This window comes from Poecilia reticulata, chromosome 16 (assembly GCF_904066995.2).
Source record: "Poecilia reticulata chromosome 16, P_reticulata-male-v2, whole genome shotgun sequence".
NCBI lineage: Eukaryota > Metazoa > Chordata > Actinopteri > Cyprinodontiformes > Poeciliidae > Poecilia > Poecilia reticulata.
In genome coordinates, this window is record NC_088845.1 from 18,697,238 (window position 1) to 18,716,228 (window position 18,991).

Genomic DNA, 18,991 nt, shown 5'->3' on the forward strand with positions numbered 1-18,991 from the left:
ATAGTTATTAGTTAGTCTGAAAGCAAAAATCGATGGCTGTCAATAATGGTATGTTAATAGCTCCTTTAAATATTTGATTTTCCTTTAATTCAAATATTTTTAGTAGCAACCTATAATGCTGCAACAATGTAACCATCCCTCTAACTACCTTTACACATATACAGCATTTTTATATAAACTGAAGGTAACATAGTTACTTGATTGTGCTATGAAATGGCACTTTGTGCTTGAGAAATATGCAACACCGCCCCTTTAAGTGGTGGACTCAGTGTCATAAAGTCGTAGGGTAATAGCAACCCCTTCTGGTAAGTTAAAGCATTGCATTTTCAATGGGTATATTATGCGGAGATTTAGTGGTGTAAATGTTTTTTATTTTTTCCTAAAATTGACTTCACATGAAATGTAAACTGCGACAATTATATACCACGGTCCATCAAACATCCCAGCACCGGGAGCCTGACTGAAAACAGATCAACAGTTTAATCCTTGAGTGACCTGGATAGTGTTACATACTATGCAAAAGCATAGTAAATGATTTTACATACTATGCAAAAGCATAGTATGTAACACCAGAACAAAGGGCATTTAAGGATCTCTCTAAAGAATAAGTGAAGCAAAGCCAACTGTTCAGTGTTTATCAGTAGATTTGGGGTAAAATGTATTATAAGTATTAAAATGATCATTACTAGTCATGTGCAGCTTGATCTATAACATAAGGCAGATCTGATATCACAAAAAATTATGAAATGACCATTCTAGAAAACAGTTGTAGCCATCTGTAGGTAGATGAGGTGAGGAACCATCTGCCTTATTGTTAGCTCACAGCTCAAAGACCAGCATTAGGGACAGATGAGTGAGCATTTGTTTGTGTACATAGCCTGGTACATGGGTAATCATAAGCACACATCTGTGACTAGCAATGGATGTAAAAAGACAATCCAGGTTTTGGAGTACTATATGCTGTCATTCATCTGACATCTTCTTTTCTGGTTATGGTGTGCATAATGGTGTTTTGCAAAACTACACTGATCTCAAACCACACAGGTGATCAAAATAATTAAAAAAAGTGATCTGCCTGCAGTCTATATCTGTCATCTACTGTGAGACACCAACTCAACAGGGAACATGGTGGTGGCAACATCATGCTGTGGGGATGCGTCTATTCTACAAGGTCTGGGAACCTTGGCAATGCTTTTGCAACTGATGGACAGCTAAAGTAATGCATATAGGTAACAACAATGAGCATCTCCACACACTAACTTTCAAGTTGAAAGGGAAAAGATGGGATGAGAAAAGTGTTGTTTGTGATATGTAAAACTGAGACAGCTGCAGATTGAAAATAAGTGTCTGAGTTGGTGTAAGTCTCCAGTGGTTGTGGCGGGTTTGAATGGGTTAGATAACTTGAAGCAGCTCTGCGTGACATTCACGCAGTGTGTGTTGAGGACAGGCAGCTGAGAGGGAAGAAGGGGGCAGGCACGCTGGACATGAAATCACAAGTTACTGCTGCGTGAGAGATCGGGGATTAATAAATCTATTGAATAAAGAAAAAACCATGGAGGCGTGACTGGATTACAGCACACTGGGTATGTTATAACCTAATTGAAATTGGACTGGGCAGCAGACGTTTCAATGTTGGACATGCTGCTTCTTGTGTAATTAACTCTGAGGCTAATGTGGAGTAACGTTAAAGCGCCTAACTCGCTAGCTCCACAGCACTAGGAAACGGCTAGTTTTGCCTCCCTGATAAATTGCTCTGCTTATAAATAAGCAATAACTGTAAAACACAGCTGGTTTAACGAGCTCATTTATGTTTAGATATGCCACAGCAGTTTAATTAGTCACACTTGAAAGATATTTTACAGCTAGCTAGCAGTTGCTACCTGTTAGCATTGCTAACCTACATGTGGACTGCAAAATGAAAGAGGGTGGACTCTTAAAATGTTACTAAAGAAGACCTGACAGCGCGTAGTTTTACTAATTTAAAGTCAAACTAATAGAAAGTGATTGGAAATTATTTTGAAAATATCAGTTTTCCTGTCAGTTAGCCAAGAGAGGCTACTTATTGTAGTAGCGAAAAACACGTGTAGCTTTGACAGCAGTTCAGTCCGTGGAGCCAGCACAGCTTTTCAACATGTTGACTCCGAGAAGACGGTTTCAACCCAACTTTATCATAATCTCAAATCCTGTACGGTTACTTTTATGCAATCAGTGCGAATCACGTGGCATGTTCTAATATTACTCTGTTCTCATAACTTTAGCTGGATTACGATCCTTCTCAAATACTTTTTAAATCACTCGCATTAAGAAAGGTCTTACATGCGTAACTCACCGACATTTTTTTTTCACTCGTCATCTCATTACAGAAAAAAAAAAAATGAAAGGATTGCTTATATTTCAGGCTGCAGTCGACAGATGTGGCTTTTTCTGTGGCCCGTGGCGATATTTAATAAAACAGCAGCTAAGGTTAATAATATGCCACTAAGCCTGATACATATTTTTTATTGATATAATTTTTTTTTCTTTTTATGAATTAGAATGTTATTGACTTTGGATCAAGACTTTGCTGATTTCCTTTATACGAAGGAAGCATCAACAAGTTGAGTGAAGCAGCTGCTTCTTTCTCCTGTAGAAATAGTCTAGTGCTTAGATGTTGATTGAGACACTTGAGGTGAAAAACTGTTTATGATCGGCTCTGGCCCTAAAGGACAGAATGCAGATATTGTTCCCATTTCCCATAATAATTAAGACCTCACGCTGAGAAGTGTCAGTCAGCCAGTCGTCCTTTGATTTGTGATCACAGGTCTCTTTTGCTTTTCGTTATCTGCGTCAAAACTAAGAACGCTTATAAGTTTCAGTCTTTAAATGCATGAAGCAACAGGAACTTGGTAAACATTTTTTGAGTCAAATAGAAATCAATCAGATAAGGTCATGTTTTTATGCAGTCATATGCAAAATCTTCTTGTTCCTAGATTAAAAAAAAAAAAAGATTTTAAGCTTCTAGCTCTGTTGAGGAATCAACAGTACATGTATTGTTCATGTTTTCTTTTATATGGTGAAGAAAATGGGAGAAATGGAATTGGTTAAAATAAAGTTAGCAGGTCAGACGTAAAAAAAAAAAAAAAGCACTTAAATTGGTATTGGCCATGAAAGGTGCGTTCGGTGCACCTCTACTTGAACTCTGAGACCTTCTGCCCGTGGAAAACTTGTGGCACGTTGAGCTGTGGCTTTTTTCTCGCTATCATTCCTCCTGCACACACAATCTGGAGGTCATTTGATTGACGGCGCACTGTTATATCACACATTTCACACCTTGACGGTATGCACAGCAGCGCAGTGCTGGCGACAGCCCCGTCTCTGTGTTTGTCAGCCAACTATACTCAGTCGAGACTAATATTTAAAAATGTCTATTTGAAAAAAAATTTAAAAAAAAAACTTTTAGTTGTGAACGCTGCGACAAACTGGCGACCTGTCCAGGGCGTGCCCCGCCTCTCGCCCGGAACATTAGCTGGAGATAGGCACCAGCAACCCTCCCGACCCCACCAAGGGACAAGGGTGTAAGAAAATGGATGGATGGATGGATGGTTATGAGTGGGAAATTACTTACCACCGGAGAGGCCAATGGGATCTTTGCTTCTTTTATACTTTGAATCAATTTTTTTTTTTTCATGAAATTGAAAATTTAATCAAACAATCCTTAGTATCTGTTTATCCTTCATAGAATAAACAGTAGGACAACATGATCAGCTGTTTTGTTCAATGACAAGTCGGGGCACGGTCGAATAACAATGTTCAGATGCCATTTGAGGTAACCTGTTTTACCTCAAACGACCTCTTTGTACTTCTTTGTAGAAAAACAACACAAGCAGTTGACTTTGGAAAGGAAACTCAACTGACGTTTTTCTTTACTGGTAGTATTTAATTTATCCATTTAGATTGACTTCAACAAAGCGCTCCCTTTTACGGATCAGAGGTAGACAACTAAAGGTTATTTATCAGCGTAATTGGCTTCTTTAAATATTTAAAAGGCCTTTCGGGCACATTTTCAAACAATTGTTGATGCTCAGTGGATTGTTTTTCCTCTTTGTGTTAAAGGCAGACGTACCAGATGCCTGTTTTTTAGGAAAACCTGAGGTTCGGAGGCAGCCTGCTGCTCTGATGATTTAAACACACTTCATAGGTAAGATCCTGAAATTCATGCCAGAATGGTAAGCTGCTTTTAGTTCACACCACACATATTAGGATGCTGTGTGTGCAGAACGTGACTAAATAGAGTTTAGAAGACCCACGCTACCATCACCTGACTTTTCACTAATATCATAGATCGGCTGTGGGAGAATCAATACAAAAGCCTCTATTGTGAGTGAATTGTACAATATTTAACCAAAGAGATAACATTAAGTCCTTATTCAGTTGCCATCTTTACGGAAGAGGATTAGGGCCACTGAAAAAAAAAAAAAAAAATTCAGACTTTAATCTCAGAATTCTGAAATTAAAGTCAGAATCTTTATTATTTCCTCAGTTCATAGCAAATTCATGCTAGAAAGATTCACATAAAACCCAAAGGGAGGCATATTTTCTGTGCTCTGTAATTATTCTCATTCTCTAGTTTGGGTCTGTGTTAGTCCAACATGACAGCTCGGTAGATGCCATTTCCTGGTTTGTATAATGTGGTTACCATAATGTAAATTGTTCTGACTTGTTGGGTTTCTGTCACCCTTCAGCTCTGCAGTTGCTCTGGTTTTTTTAAACGGGCATTTGGGCGGCTGCCGAGCGTGTTCAGAGTTTGATCATCCTGAGCTCAGGAGTAATCAACATGACCGTGGCCAATGCAAAGTCTGGCTCAGGTAAGCCACACAGGACAACAAACTAAAACGGCTGCTTCTGATTTTGAATCATTAACTATTTTTTGCATCCTGTTTCTGTTTGTGAATTTCACATTATCAACTAAAAAGTTGATGTTGCATTATCAAAACAAGTGTTTTGACGTAATTAAAAGTCTTTACCTAATCAAACACTATCATACCTCAGTATAATAGTGAGATATCTGTTTTATCTGCTTATCTAATGTGAAAGAAAACACCTGTGTATTCCTGTATGTCTGTGTAGGGAAACGCTGAAAGACATTTTTAGCCGTATTCCGTGAGCTAAAAAAAAAATAAAATAAAAAAGCAAAAATCTTTGATTATTTTGTGGCTTTATAGCTCTTTGGATCAATCTTGTTGAACTATGTGAATCTGTGTTGATGCGGTTGAAGCTTTTAAGTTTATTTCTGTCAACTTGTTCGTACCTTGAGAGTTTTTACTGCAGTTATTTTCCGGTAGATGTAACAATCAGCTCCGATTTTTACTTTCACAAGTGCAAATCATACCACTTCAAGCCAACATCCAGTTGTCTGCTGGTCATGGTCTTTCGTTTGGCCAAGCTCGTGTCTGAGGCGTCGTTGTTCTTCTCCAGCCATGCAGCAGGTTCTTGACAACCTCAAAGACATGCCATCGGGAACTGGAGCCAAAGATATCGACCTCATCTTCCTCAAAGGAATCATGGAGAGCCCCATCGTCCGTTCTCTTGCTAAGGTGAAGCAGCAAACTTCCCATTAGTACTACTTTGTGTTCTTGCTTAGCCAAAGCAAATTCTAACGTTATAGAGAGGAGAGGAATTTCCAAGATCGTGCTTTGTATTGAGGGATTGGCAGGTCTAGCTTTTTAAAGATTGGTGATTGAACAGAAAATAATTGAAATCGGTGCAGCCCTAGTTTTATATGCAGTTGATAGAAAAAAGTGTTAAAAGAGTAAAAAAAAAAATTCATGTTTTAACTGATCTGTACTCTAGAACTGACTAAAACACAGAGAAGGTGCAATAACCTGAAATACAACGGAGTTCAGTCGTTTTTCTGCTGCTTTGTGGATTCAGGCCCACGAGCGCCTTGAGGAAGTGAAGCTAGAAGCTGTGGGGGACGACAACGTTCAGCTGCTCACAGAGATCTTGGATTCCCTCAACAACCTCGAAGAACAAGATCCTGCTGCAGCTGAGCTCGCCAGAATCCTCCAAGAGCCCCACTTTAAGGTATTAAGACTGTAATCTCTCATTCGTTGAAGGTTTATTGGATCAGGAAGGACGGCAAAACTTTTTTTTTAACTTGTGAAAGAATGAAATTTTGAGCCTTTTTTTTTGTCAATTTTTCCCTTAGTTTGCTAGATACATGACAGCATAAGTTGTCATGTTAAGTCTCTGGGTCAGCATCAGAGGCTAAAATTAACTTTAGGCAGAATTATATAGGTAGAGTGACAGTGACAGTGGCTTTTAGTTTATATTGAAATAAAATCCTCAGAAAACGCTTCTTGTTGGGTTTGTGTGAACACCAGAAAGCACGTTTGAGTTGGTTTTAATGGTGAAGGAAACAAGGTACAAGAGGGAAGGGCTTTCATCATTAATCCTGTAAAATGGCTGCTATAAATGAAGCTGGCTTTATTTTATTGCTGTAGGGGCAGCAATAATGGTGAGTCATGTTCTCCAAGTCGTCAGTCAGCGCCGATATAAACAAAGCAAAATAGTTTGAGTCATTCTTTAGGAACAGTTTTGCTAAATTGATGTTGCAGTGATATTTTTTTTGTTTTTATTTTCATCCATCTTCCTGTTTCAGTCTTTAATTGAAGCTCATGACAAGGTGGCTGCGAAGTCCTATGAAATGCCCAACGACACGGATAACAGCAATTCCCTCTCTCCGAGTTCCCTAATGCCCGCCGACGCTGTGAGGATGATTGGCATCCAGAAAAAGACCGGGGAGCCTTTGGTAAACACCCGCGTCTCTACAGAGGAGGACATGCAGCGCTGCTTATTCCCTTTAAAATCCATCCATCTAACGTGACTCAGTTCAGCGTTTTAATTCGACTTGGTCAAAGTTGTTTCGTAGCAAGAGGTTGTGTCCCTCTCAACGACCCACTCGTTCTCTCCTTCAGGGAGTGACATTCCGCGCGGTGAACGGGGAGATGGTGGTCACGCGGATCCTGCACGGCAGCTCCATCGACAGGCAGGGGATGCTGCATACGGGCGACGTCATCCAGGAGGTCAACGGTCAGGAAGTGGGCAGTAACCCCGAGGAACTCCAGGAGCTGCTGAGAAACTGCAGCGGCAGCATCACGCTCAAGGTCCTGCCGAGCTACAGAGACGCACCGGCGCCCCCGCAGGTGAGGCGAAGGCACCGTCACCAGCGTGTCAAATCCCACGCAGTCCTGACAAATGACGTGTTCCTCGATGTACAACTAGTCCAGACACAGGGACTCTCACTCGGGATGCGATGGATTTGTCCTGAACCTGTCGAGGACTGGGTGGGAGCAGCCTGACTGGCTGTTTGCAGAATGCCAGGCGTTTGAAAACTGAGTCCACGAGGAACTATTAATAACACTCTGCACTCTAAGTAGGACACATACCACTCTGTTCACTGGAACACCCCTCTGGTCCTTACTGTAACAGGCACACACAGCAGGCTGACACTGGCAGAGTGTGTAAGGTTATGTCACATACTGACATCTCTGCCATATGGGACCAATTAATCCCTCTTTTCTACTGTTTTTTTTAATGTCCTTGTTAGCTTTCAGTTATGCTAACAGAATACATCATTCAATGCTCATTCTGATATATTTTAAGCTCCCCACAGGTTTCAGCTTTACTTTTATCACTGCAGGCCCACGCCACTGTTAAACATGTCAGTTTTCATGATTCAACAATAAGAAAGGGAGTGAAGAAATGACATCTATGGGAGTATTGAGGTAAATGTCACGGCCAAGAGCCATCTGCTGTCAACACATGGTGGTTGTAGGGTTGGACAATAAATTCATGACACATTGTGATGATAGACATGTGATCAACACCAGCAGGTAATGTATCTTGTAGAATATTCAATATATAGAATAAACTCTGATCCAGACCCACATGAGATTCTGGGGGATGTAGGCTCAACCTCTCACGGCCAGCTAAGCAAAGTGAATGGCATCAACTAACTCACTCTTTACCCAGTAGCAACCTGCTGGGTAACGAGAGCCGTTCAAATTCCCCTTTTACCATTTAACAACTTGTTGAGTAACTTTGCTTCCGTGTCTCATAACTCCTGGAAAAAAACCCCCAAAACAACAACGTTGAGGAAAATCGGTGAATAAAACAGAAACGGTCACACCACCAGTTTGGCAGCAACTCGGATATTTAAATCGATGAGACCATGCTTTCTACCCTACTGGAAAATCCTGAAGCAGAAGGTCCGACCTGGGCTTAACGAGATTAAGCACAAACACAGCTGGGTTATGCAGGTCCGACACATCACCCACGGTTCACCTTTGAATGCCTTAAGAACAAAATGAAGGTTTTCAGATGGAGTAGTTCAGATTCAACCTGTTTTAGATGCTGCAGCATGCCCTTAAATGTGGGGTTTATGTTCAGAAATTGACCAAAATTCTTCCACACCAATGTAAAAGATTCATAGGCCTTTTTTAAAAGAATTTTATACATTTAAGTTTTTTTTTAATTTATTTTGCATTGAATTTTAACTTAATTCTTAACTTGTAGGTTTATTTGAAGCCATACTTCAGCTACAACCCAACTACAGATAACCTGATCCCTTGTAAAGAGGCAGGTCTGGCCTTTGCCAAAGGAGACATACTTCATGTTGTCAACAAGGATGACCCCAACTGGTGGCAGGTGAGTCAACACCGTCAAGAAATACTGAAATACTATGTTCAGATTTGCACAGGCCTGGTTTATTTCATCTTTTTTTTCTGTGTTCTGCCTTGGTGTTTGGAGTAAGGCTGCAAAATACTAAGAAATCATGTGATTTCAAAACTATTACCGATAGATATCTTAATTATATATTATATCTGTGGGCATAAACCCACCTTTTCCTCACTCGTCTCTCATTAAGATGCTGCCATCATTCTCTGTCCTTTAGCTTCTTGGACAGTGGAAGACCCTGACAACTGTATTTCAAGTTTGGAAATTAGATTAAAATAATTTGATTAAGAACCTTTTTGAGCAAGGTTTAAGAAAATATCTTCTTGCATATCTGCATTAGTTTTCACATGCAAATAAGAAAAAAAGTGCTCTGCAGAACTGATCTTTCTGTCTGATTAACTGACCTTAACATGTTTTAGATTCATCTTATCTAATTTATTCTGGCATCATTTACAAATAAACAATTGATTCCTAAACAGGTCAAGGCGTTTTATAAAAACATTTCCACAACTCTACTGTGTACAGAAGCAACATTATAGATTTAATACAATCTCGATCCCCATTTTAAAGGACCAAAGGTGAACAGGGCCACCAGGTGCTGGCATATATAAGAGATTGTAGTTGAGATTCAGTTGAATGTATTTTTTTTCCTTTTCCTGAGCGCCACATTTAAGAGATCCGCCTCATTTCTTTTCTCAACTGTTTTAATTCTGACAAAGGCACGTAAAGTTGTTGGTGGAGCGACTGGCCTGATTCCCAGTCAGTTCTTGGAGGAGAAGAGAAAGGCTTTTGTGAGGCGAGACTGGGGCACTGCTGGTACAGGTCAGCACACGTCACGTCCCCAGTTTCCCAACAAACCAGACACCATTGTTGCGTCTCTCTGACAGCTGCGCTTTGGATCTGTTTGTGTTTCAGGGATGCTCTGTGGGATTCTGACTGCAAAGAAAAAGAAGAAAAAAATGATGTACCTCACTTCTAAGAACGCAGGTGTGTGTCACCAAATGTGCTTCACGGTGTTTTCGTCGAAATGCATCTGAGACGATGCAGTTCTCATTCAGTGTGTGCATTGCCTTGAGCAGAGTTTGACCGTTATGAGCTGCAGATCTACGAGGAAGTGGCCAGGATGCCCCCGTTTCGAAGGAAAACGCTGGTTCTGATCGGAGCCCAGGGGGTCGGAAGGAGGAGCCTGAAGAACCGCCTTGTTGTTATGAATCCTCTGAGATATGGAGCCACCGTCCCCTGTGAGTGTGTCAGACAAACCTGGACAGTTACAGAAATCGTCTACAGTGTGTTGCTGGTATTCATAGACGAATTTGGAAACGAAAAATCTGAAAGTGTTTCAGTTGCCCTGAGTCAGTCGTTTCTAGAGATTGTTGTTCCAGATGCAGATCATGTTGTTTGTCCCAACCAGCACTACACAAATACACACTTTTGTTTTTTTGTCCATTATTCTTCTCATAATAGCTCAGACTTTGTTAAATTGGTATCACATAAATGCATGCCAAACTTTTCAGATTTTTATTTTCCTTTTCACCTCATTTATGTTCTTTTTTTTGCTTTGGTCTCTCACATTAAATCACCCCACCCAAAAAAAAAAGACGGGAAGAATGCTTCTTCAAGGCACTATGTGTGACCGTTTTCCTGACTTTTTCTGGCTGTAGTTACGTCCCGCCACCCCAGAGAAGAGGAGAAAGACGGGCAGAACTACTGTTTTGTGACTCGGGAGGAGATGGAGCGTGACATCAAGGGGAGCCGGTACCTGGAGCATGGCGAGTACGACGGGAACCTCTATGGCACCAAGATCGACTCCATCCACGAGGTGGTGCAGGCCGGCCGCACGTGCATCCTGGACGTGAACCCTCAGGTAAAATCTCATCAGCACCTTCCGCGTACGGAGCTGCTTTGCCCTGAAGCTTTGTTCGTGACGTCACAGTTTATGCACAGGCCCTGAAGGTGTTGAAGACTGCAGAGTTCATGCCATTCGTGGTGTTCATCGCTGCTCCTGAGCTGGACACACTAAGAGACATGCACAAAGCCGTGGTCGATGCCGGCCTCACCACCAAAATCCTCACGGTAATCCTGAGAAATTCATGTTCGAGGTGATCGGTGGTGCTCTTGAGAAGCAGCTGCTGCCGTCAGAGTGTAATCGGACTCCCACTTCTGTTGCAGGAGAACGACTTAAAGAAGACGGTAGATGAGAGCGCCAGGGTCCGCCGGGCGTACAGTCATTACTTTGACCTGACTATAGTCAACGACAATCTGGACAAGGCGTTCGACAAGCTGCAAGACGCCGTGGAGCGATTATTTGTCGAGCCGCAGTGGGTTCCAGTCAGCTGGGTGTATTGAAGCCCCTCCTACTGGACCTGCTGTCTGAGCTGCCGGGCCTGGGATTAAATACTGTGCTGCACACAGGAAGAATGGGACGTCAACCTCGTCGGTACAAACTGCATCCGTCACCTTAATCTAAATCGCCAGTTTTCTTTTCCAACACACTATGCAACTGTCCAAAAAACAGGAAGTGTACTTACTTAGTGGCAAATATGTTTTTGGTTTTTTAAGAGAGTATTTCTATTTAAATGGATGAGGCTTTTCTGTCAAATTGCTTTTAATCAGCTGTCAGTTTGTCGAATTTCACATCTTGTAAAGGTAAGTTTTATTTATTCTCCTGAAATGAGGGCTCTGTCAAAGAAAAGGATGTGATACCTCAGTGTTAAGTTTACAGTGTATGTGTCCACTGCTTCGAGGCGTTGTCACTACGAACTTAGTCATTCATCATGTTTCTTATATCTTCTTACTGCTAACATGTATTCCCCTACATTATTTTAGTTGGGCGTTTGCTCTGAAAACTGTTCCTCCGATCACTGTTTGAAGTTGCACAGAAAGCAAAGCAATACTGTAGTGCTTACCCAGTGTTCACTGAAGCACAAAAGCCATTCTGATAATAATGCTAACTGATAGACAGGAAGAGTATTTAAGTTTTTGGACTGTTAAACCAGTGGATTTGGTGCTGTGTTTGTGTTTTAAAAAGAAAAAATAACTTACCCAGGTCCGTTGAAGAGGGTACTTCATCTCAGTAAACTATCCCTTTAGATGTGATGATACTAAAACTTAACAGTTTTAAATGTTCATATTTACTTATTAAAGGTATATTTTACAAGATTTCAGATAAGATGTATTTTCAGATGTTTAATAAAATAACTGGTGTTTTCTACTGATCTGCTTCGTATGTTTTTCAGTAAAAATCCCCCCCTGTCCATTCAGTAAGCAAACATTCAGTTTTAGGAATTTCTATGTAAATATCCCACAATATTGATGTGATCCTTGATCTTAATGATGTTGTTCACAAAATTTATCTAACAAACCTCTGAGGCCTTCATAGACCAGCTGGATTTTTACTGAGCATAAATTTCTCATGCACTCAGTTAACAAATTAGATGATTTCACTGGATTTTAATTTGTGATATCAGAAAGAATGGAGCTGAGCACAAATATCTTCTGCACTGCAGTTTTATTTGTGGGAGAAAAAAAAACATGCATCAATTTACTTCCACTTAAATTTTCTCTTACATTTCAGTTCATCAAATAAAATCCCACAGAAATCCATTGAAGCTTGTGATTGTACAATTTCACAAAACACCTGTACTCAAGTGTCAGGGTAACAAACGTCAATCACACTTCAGATTTTTTGTAAACCACCTATCCTATCATCTTTACTTCACTATTATTTGCGAAATTAAGCGAAATTTTTTTTTGTTGGTCTGTCACAGAAAATCCTAAATGAACTAAAATTTTAACTTGAAATCGGGAAAACGGGTATCTTTGCAAGATAAGATTCAATAAGGAAGGATCATCATTTCATTATGCACAACTTATGTTTAAAAATTTGCAAGCGAGGCCCATGAATTTGCAGTAGAAGACGGCCTTGGACGCTGTAGGTGAAACAATCTTTTTGTATAGCACCTTTCAGCAGAAAGGCAGTTCAAAGTGTTTTACATAAAAACACAAAATTACAAAGTTATAAAGAAAACACCATACAGTCAAAGTCTAAATCAATTTCCCAAGGACTTCTTTGGTTTTATGTAAAAAAAAAAGATTTGTTGACCAATTAATTGAAAAGGCCAAAAACAATCTCAAGCCACAAGAGACTTACTGTAGAACATAGTTTTACAACAACTGTGTTGAGGTAGAACGTATAACATGAATTTTGCTGAAACAGAAGATCCCTAATTATCAGATGGTGCCTATTTAGGGTATCGATGTCTGATCACATTCAATTCAATGAAGTCCAAGTCCTACACGATGTAAAATCCGCCAATAAAAAATATTCAGTCCGATGTTCATTCTGACATTTATGTTTCAAGCACTTATTTATAAATGTCCAGACTAAGTCCCCTCCCCCAAAAAAAACATAATATATTGGATTTCCTTTTAGTGTCAGCATTCAGTTAATATGGTTCAACAACCACAGGCTAACGAGGCAAGACTTTTAATAGCGATGCAGAGAATCAGGGGATAATTTCCTGGTTCGTGCTTGATTTCAACCCGTAGCACGTCGCTGTCTCTCTGTAGAGACACATTACAGGAGGCAAAAATATGTCCAGTCTTTTCGTAGTCGTCATCTGGCAGTGCTGTGCTGCTCAGACTCGCCTCCCGGGTTCCTGACACGCACTGCACCTAGAACAAATGTAAGGAAAGCCATGCGTTTCAAATGAATGAATAATAATTTAGCTTCTGCCTTTAAAATGATCCTCACTAACCAGTAGCTCCAAAGTCTGTAGGGTTGCAGGATTACAGCAAACACTTAAAACGGGAAGACAATCATCTGGTAACTCTGAAAGATAAAATTCATAAACAATGTAAAAAAAACAAACAAATGCAACAGTTCAATTTGTTCCTTTCTAGACTGGGCATTTTTCTTACCCTCTAACGCACTGACAACCAGATGCAATGCGGTGAGGACTGGGCTCTGAGTCGGCTCCTCTGCACCAGACTGCTCCAACACTTCCAAAATTGCTTGGATGCTCTGCTGCTGAGATTCCTTTAATCCATCATTATCCAGGCTGGGTTTCTTACCCAGACACATCCGGTCCAGCTGTCACAAAGAGAAGCATCTACAGTTACCTGCTGTGTCGATGTTACGATAAAAACCAGGCGCATCAGTGTGGCTCTGTACCACGTTCTGAAGTGCGCAGACGGCTGCCGGTTCCTGCATCAGTCCTGTGATGTGGTGGAGCAGAGATGACCTGGTGGAGGCCGGGAGGGTGGAAAGCTGCTGGAAATGATCCTTCAGTTTCTCCAGTTCTGGGATAAAAAAACATCAAATTACATCATTTGTTTTACAAAGATACAAATCTTTTACTTTGCCTAAAGTAAAACAGTGAACAATGACAGGGACACAATCAGGGTTCCTATGATTCTATGGATACGATACTTTGGTTTGAGTATTTTTCACATCTGACAAATTTGAGTTAATTGCAGCCACATCCGTGGCTGTACTCAAACTCACTGCTTCTTGTTTGGCACAATAGGAAAGCCAAAGCAAATTAGCCAAGATTCCAGAAAGATAAGTGTGTCGCAAGTCCGGTTCATCTTTGGGAACAATTTGAAGAAGCTTCAATATCCAGCTGTTCAAACAAATATGTTCAAATATAGACATGATGGGAATGTCCAACCATGGTGCCACTCAGGAAGGAGACATGTCCTGTGGTCTGATGAACTGTTTGGGGCGTAATGAGCATTGAAAAAAAGGGGGATGCTTGGAAGCCTGTGAACGCCATCTCAACTGTGAAGCACGGCGGTGACAGTATCATGTTGTGGGGCTGTTTTCCTGCAGGATGAACTGGTAATAAAATAGGTGGCATGGATGTAAAAATATTGAAGCAACATCTGAAGACATCAGCCAGGACAGCGACTCTAAAAATACCGCCAAATGAAATCAATGTTTTGGTGTAGCCTTTACCAAGCCCTGATCTCAATAGAAACAGAAAATGTACGGATGGATGTGAAAAGGTTCATGCAAGTGAGGCAGCCTGCAAACCTGACCCAGTTCCAGCAGCCAACAAACTACAGTGAGAAGGAAACCCACATCTGAACCAAGTCATACAGGTCAAAGGTAATGCTACCAATTACAAGGGTAAATGTATGTAGACTTCTGATTCTGAAGACATTAATAAATACATATGACAATATTCTCTCTCTCGTTGTGGCATTTAGGGAACAGAAATAATTTAGGTAATTACAGCTGACCTAAAACAAGATAAGTATGGTCTGGTTTCAGTTCAGGCAGTGAGAATAAAAAGCTGCATCTTTTTATTCAGGGAGTGCAAACTTTTGGTTTCAACTGTAAATTGTATCTGTGCCCAGGGCTGAGCAATAGTCTTAGGTCTGACTATTGAAGCATATTTTCCAGAAGGTGTCTAAATAAATTACCTGGTCAAGTAATGGAGTAAAGAAACGATATAAAACCTTAAAAAGCTTTAGAAAAAGACTACTAGTAATAAAGTATGAAGTGGTCAGATTTAAAATGGGTTATTTTCTTAGTTGTGCATTAATGTGTCAATGCCACACTGATTCAGAATCACTCAGAATCTCTAATATGCCTGAACGACTAAAGTCAAAAGGTATGTCGATTGGCAAAGCAATAAAAAAGTCAGGTCTGCGGCTGACAATGAGGGCAAAGAGTGAGAAAAGTTTTTATTTAAAGAAAAGTATTACAACGTGCGTTAAAATAAACAAAATGAAAACAAAGGCTAGCGTATAAAATGTTTTAAGCTCTGAAATCAGGCCACCAAATCCACAAATCTCAAGTTCAGACGGAGACAGTTCCAGAGTCTGAAGGTCCCTGTTGCAAAAGCTCTGTCTCCTTTAGTTTTTCATCCTCGTCTACTGAACAGTCGGCAAACCCTGATCAGAAAAGAGTGATTACTGAGCAAAGAAAACGTTAAAGCCAGAGGTAATACTGTTCAGGACTAATTTAAATTCTCCTTTAAATCTAAACATTAAAAAAATAGAAATGTCTCGACACATCTGGATATACAACTAATCCGCACTGCACGGATTTTCACACGGGCCAGAAAAGATCCACTAATGTAAAGTGAGAGCATATGACTATCATACTACTATTATCCTAAAGCTTCAAGATATATTTGTGATGCAACATTTATCATCTGTGATGCTATTTTCTGTTAAAAAGAGAAGGCAGAAAAAAAGAAGAGACAAAAGAAAAGACAGTAATTTTACCCTGCTGAATCACATTGTTCATTGGTGCTGAGGCACACAGCAGGCTCGTCTTGCTGTGGCCGTCTACTTCAAAACCTCCGCCTGACATCACACACAGCTCTGTGGAAAACATTTCAGACAGTTCATCACTTTTGTCTTGTTAAATTAGCAGAAGTTGTTAAATACAGTTGAGAGCATCCTCACCAAACTGCCCGTCGTTTTTGATCTCCAGCTCTATAATGCCGTAGGCTATCGTGGTGTGTGGAGGAATCTCCATTGTAACGTTGCTGTCTTTGCTCAACTTTCCATTTTCCGTCAGTAAAATCTGGGGTGGGAGGTTAGCAGAGCTTCAGGAATGCTCAGACATTATATACCACATCAAAATGTGTCTTTTTTTTAAAAGTAAAACTCAAGTTTTAGCTTTTTACTGAACTGGAAATGATTGCTTAACTTTTATAGATTGTGCCAATGAACGTAAAACCTTTTAAAAATATATCTAAAATATGTTTTTCTTTATCGTTCCATCCCTAAAATATTATTTCTACTCCCAACATATCAACAATTTCAGTTGTCAGCGTTCTGACAGTTTTTGAGACTGAAGTTTCCAGCATTTTTAAGTCCATTTATGACCAATTTTTAAAGGAGTGGACGAATGGATGACATCAGGGTGATAAGTGTAGAAATTCTGCTATTTATAATGTAGACAATGAGAAGATGAATAATTAAAAATATGTTTATCTTATTCAAGTTTCATTTTTTAAATAATTTTCTAGACTTGGACATAACTTAAATCCAATTTTAGACTTGCATCAGCAGTGACTAAGATGCGGTGTGCGTGCCTGCAGTCGCCACACGTTGCTTCTTTTTAAACAGAACAATATATGGTCAGCTCCCTCTGCTCAACAGTTAAGGATTTACCAAGTTGCATGCAGAACTGAAACTCGTTTCAGGAACAGTAGGACACCTAGTGATAGCCCATTTCTCAAATCTGCCACATTTACATTGGGCAACATGAAAAAGAGAACTCGGTTTGCACAAACATCGTACAGGCAAAAAAGGAACAAAAGTACTTTTACAATAAACTTAACATACAGACACTGTAAGCATGAATGTGTTTGGTGTCTGTGGTAGTTCTTATTCACTGTACTTTAGACACTTTGGGGAGGCAGGGAACTTGACTCCCCACCAGCAATCCTCGCTGCTGCACGACCTCTATGACTGAACATGGCTGTGTGGTCACGATGCGCTCCTTCACAATGGCAAACACATTTTTCTGTTTCTCTTTCGTCTGCTGGATCAGAGAGTGTGACATGTCCAGAACTCTTAAAAAAAACGCACACACACACACACGCACACACACACAAATGTACGATAATCAGAGAAAGTCTGGTTTTGTGAAAGTACTGACAGGCCTGCAATTTTATTTTATCTGTTTATCTATTGTACATAGATAAAGATAAGATAATAATCTCTAATAAATCCCTCATAAACTTTATGGTTGAGGGGGGGAAATCCTTCTGTTTATATATCTTCAGTGGGCCCATTTAAATCTATCAGAGTGGACTCAGTTAGTGGAGCTAACCTGCCTTTGGATTCCCGCATCAGCTTCGGGACGTCCACTTCATCTTTCTTCAAACTACCGAAGGACGACTGGAGTTTGGAGGAGTCTTCACCCTTTACGTTCAAATTGACTTTGGCAAAACTCGCATCCACGCTTCCCTCCATGCCACCGCCATATGTGCCGCTGTACTTGATGAAGTCTATATCTAGCACAGCTGTAAATAGAAATAAACCGTTTAAGGTTTGTTGTCACTTAAAAAAAACAATATGAGTGGTTTTTTTTTGTTTGTTTGTTTGTTTATTTTTTTAGCTTACTTGGTGTTATGGGCGAATCTCCTGTCAGCAGGTCATTCAGGGTGAAGTCAGTTGGAAGATATTTGGGTTTCTGCCAGAACCGGGAGCGTTTATGCTTCACCACCACCGTCAGAAGCTCCATGTTGTCATTCAGGCTGGACACTGGGATCAGTAAGCCCCCATCATCCACCTCCTTCACAAAGTTTTTGGTTGCTATGGCAAACATTTCTCATAAAAAAAAAAACCTTTGACGGACAAAGAGAAATCAGGTTAGCTAGAAATAAGAAGCGGTTTTGTTTACCTTCACCTGGATTCTGGAGGATCCAGGTGCTAATTGATAAAAAAAAAACGTGTCTCCTCTCTTATCCCTTGAAGTTAAACATGCAAAACTCGGTTTAAACACTATAGTTCAAAGTCTGAAGTAGCTCACACCACCTAGCATCTACAAGCACTACTTTCTTTATCCAAGCTGTCCGTTTATCAATAAAACGTCAAAAATAACACAACATATACACATGAAACATGTTCTTACCGCTTCTCTGAAGTTCTTGCTTTAGTGCTAAGCTAGTTATAAAAGTTAGGTGATAAATGAGGTGCTAACTACTATTATACTGTTGTTATTCAGTGTGTTTTGGACAAAGGACTAGAAAAAGCCCCGCCCTCGGTACAGGAAGCGCTTGCTCTACTTTCTCTTCCTTTAGTCAGTCAGTGTTATCAAAATCACTTCTACTGCGAACTTCTCTTTTCTTGACGAGCGCTTTCTAGTTGACTTCTAAATGTGCGTGTTGAAGCAACAAATAAAACTGAGCATCGGTTATATTCGCAGGACGACATCACGACTGGAAGATTTTCTGTAAATGAGGAGAGGCCAAAGTGCGGCCCTCTGATTAACTTTGTTCGGCCTCCGACCACAAATCTGGAATGAAAAGAATCTGCATAGCAGGCCATTAAAGATGGGTTTTATTTTATGTTTCAGGAGAAAGTAACCCATGTTCTGTTTTGTTTCTGTTCTGTTTCTTCTTGCAAGATCATGGTCTGGGACATTTTTCAAATGAGCTCTGGTGGGCCGCATATGGCTGACCGGCTGTCATTTGAAGAGGCCTACTTTACAGAGCCCTTTTCTGCAAAAAAAAAAGATTTTTTTTAATTAAATATAATATTGCATGTTGAGTTTATTATTGAGCAGATCAAATAAAAAAGG

General features: G+C 40.2%; 2 protein-coding genes across 4 annotated transcripts; one reads left to right on the forward strand and one right to left on the reverse strand.

Moving 5' to 3' along the window:
* Window positions 1–1,387: 1,387 nt before the first annotated feature.
* On the forward strand, window positions 1,388–11,933 carry pals2a (protein associated with LIN7 2, MAGUK p55 family member a). 2 transcript variants are annotated; one of them, XM_081597498.1, is made up of 14 exons: window positions 1,388–1,583; window positions 4,093–4,177; window positions 4,722–4,844; window positions 5,357–5,573; window positions 5,911–6,063; window positions 6,641–6,790; window positions 6,957–7,184; window positions 8,557–8,688; window positions 9,438–9,540; window positions 9,634–9,705; window positions 9,798–9,959; window positions 10,380–10,582; window positions 10,663–10,791; window positions 10,888–11,933. In XM_081597498.1, exons 4-14 carry the CDS (start codon window positions 5,457–5,459, stop codon window positions 11,062–11,064), a joined length of 1,626 nt encoding a protein of 541 aa, XP_081453624.1. In that variant the 5' UTR covers window positions 1,388–1,583; window positions 4,093–4,177; window positions 4,722–4,844; window positions 5,357–5,456; the 3' UTR covers window positions 11,065–11,933. The 2 variants fall into 2 exon arrangements, with proteins under 2 accessions (XP_081453624.1, XP_008430746.1); XM_008432524.3 differs by having other exon boundaries at window positions 1,389–1,583; window positions 5,455–5,573.
* A 276-nt stretch (window positions 11,934–12,209) lies between these two features.
* Window positions 12,210–18,466, reverse strand: gsdmeb (gasdermin Eb). Of its 2 annotated transcripts, none has more exons than XM_008432522.3 (10): window positions 18,323–18,466; window positions 17,812–18,035; window positions 17,519–17,711; window positions 17,123–17,258; window positions 16,141–16,261; window positions 15,958–16,056; window positions 13,892–14,019; window positions 13,639–13,810; window positions 13,476–13,549; window positions 12,210–13,392 (listed from the first exon to the last, which is right to left on the reverse strand). In XM_008432522.3, exons 2-10 carry the CDS (start codon window positions 18,014–18,016, stop codon window positions 13,174–13,176), a joined length of 1,347 nt encoding a protein of 448 aa, XP_008430744.1. In that variant the 5' UTR covers window positions 18,017–18,035; window positions 18,323–18,466; the 3' UTR covers window positions 12,210–13,173. The 2 variants fall into 2 exon arrangements, with proteins under 2 accessions (XP_008430744.1, XP_081453625.1); XM_081597499.1 differs by having other exon boundaries at window positions 17,084–17,258; window positions 18,323–18,463.
* Window positions 18,467–18,991: the final 525 nt, after the last annotated feature.

What these genes read in the sequence shown, in the direction of transcription:
- gsdmeb (XM_081597499.1), bottom strand. Translation starts at nt 18,016, where the DNA reads ATGTTTGCCATAGCAACCAAAAACTTTGTGAAGGAGGTGGATGATGGG. An exon ending in ATGCGGGAATCCAAAGGCAG is followed by an intron (nt 17,259 to 17,518) that starts GTTAGCTCCACT and finishes GTTTTTTTTAAG; the next exon opens with AGTTCTGGACATGTCACACT. An exon ending in GGTTGTCAGTGCGTTAGAGG is followed by an intron (nt 13,550 to 13,638) that starts GTAAGAAAAATG and finishes TTTATCTTTCAG; the next exon opens with AGTTACCAGATGATTGTCTT.
- pals2a (XM_008432524.3), top strand. Translation starts at nt 4,814, where the DNA reads ATGACCGTGGCCAATGCAAAGTCTGGCTCAG. An exon ending in TCCAAGAGCCCCACTTTAAG is followed by an intron (nt 6,064 to 6,640) that starts GTATTAAGACTG and finishes TTCCTGTTTCAG; the next exon opens with TCTTTAATTGAAGCTCATGA. An exon ending in ATATGGAGCCACCGTCCCCT is followed by an intron (nt 9,960 to 10,379) that starts GTGAGTGTGTCA and finishes TTCTGGCTGTAG; the next exon opens with TTACGTCCCGCCACCCCAGA.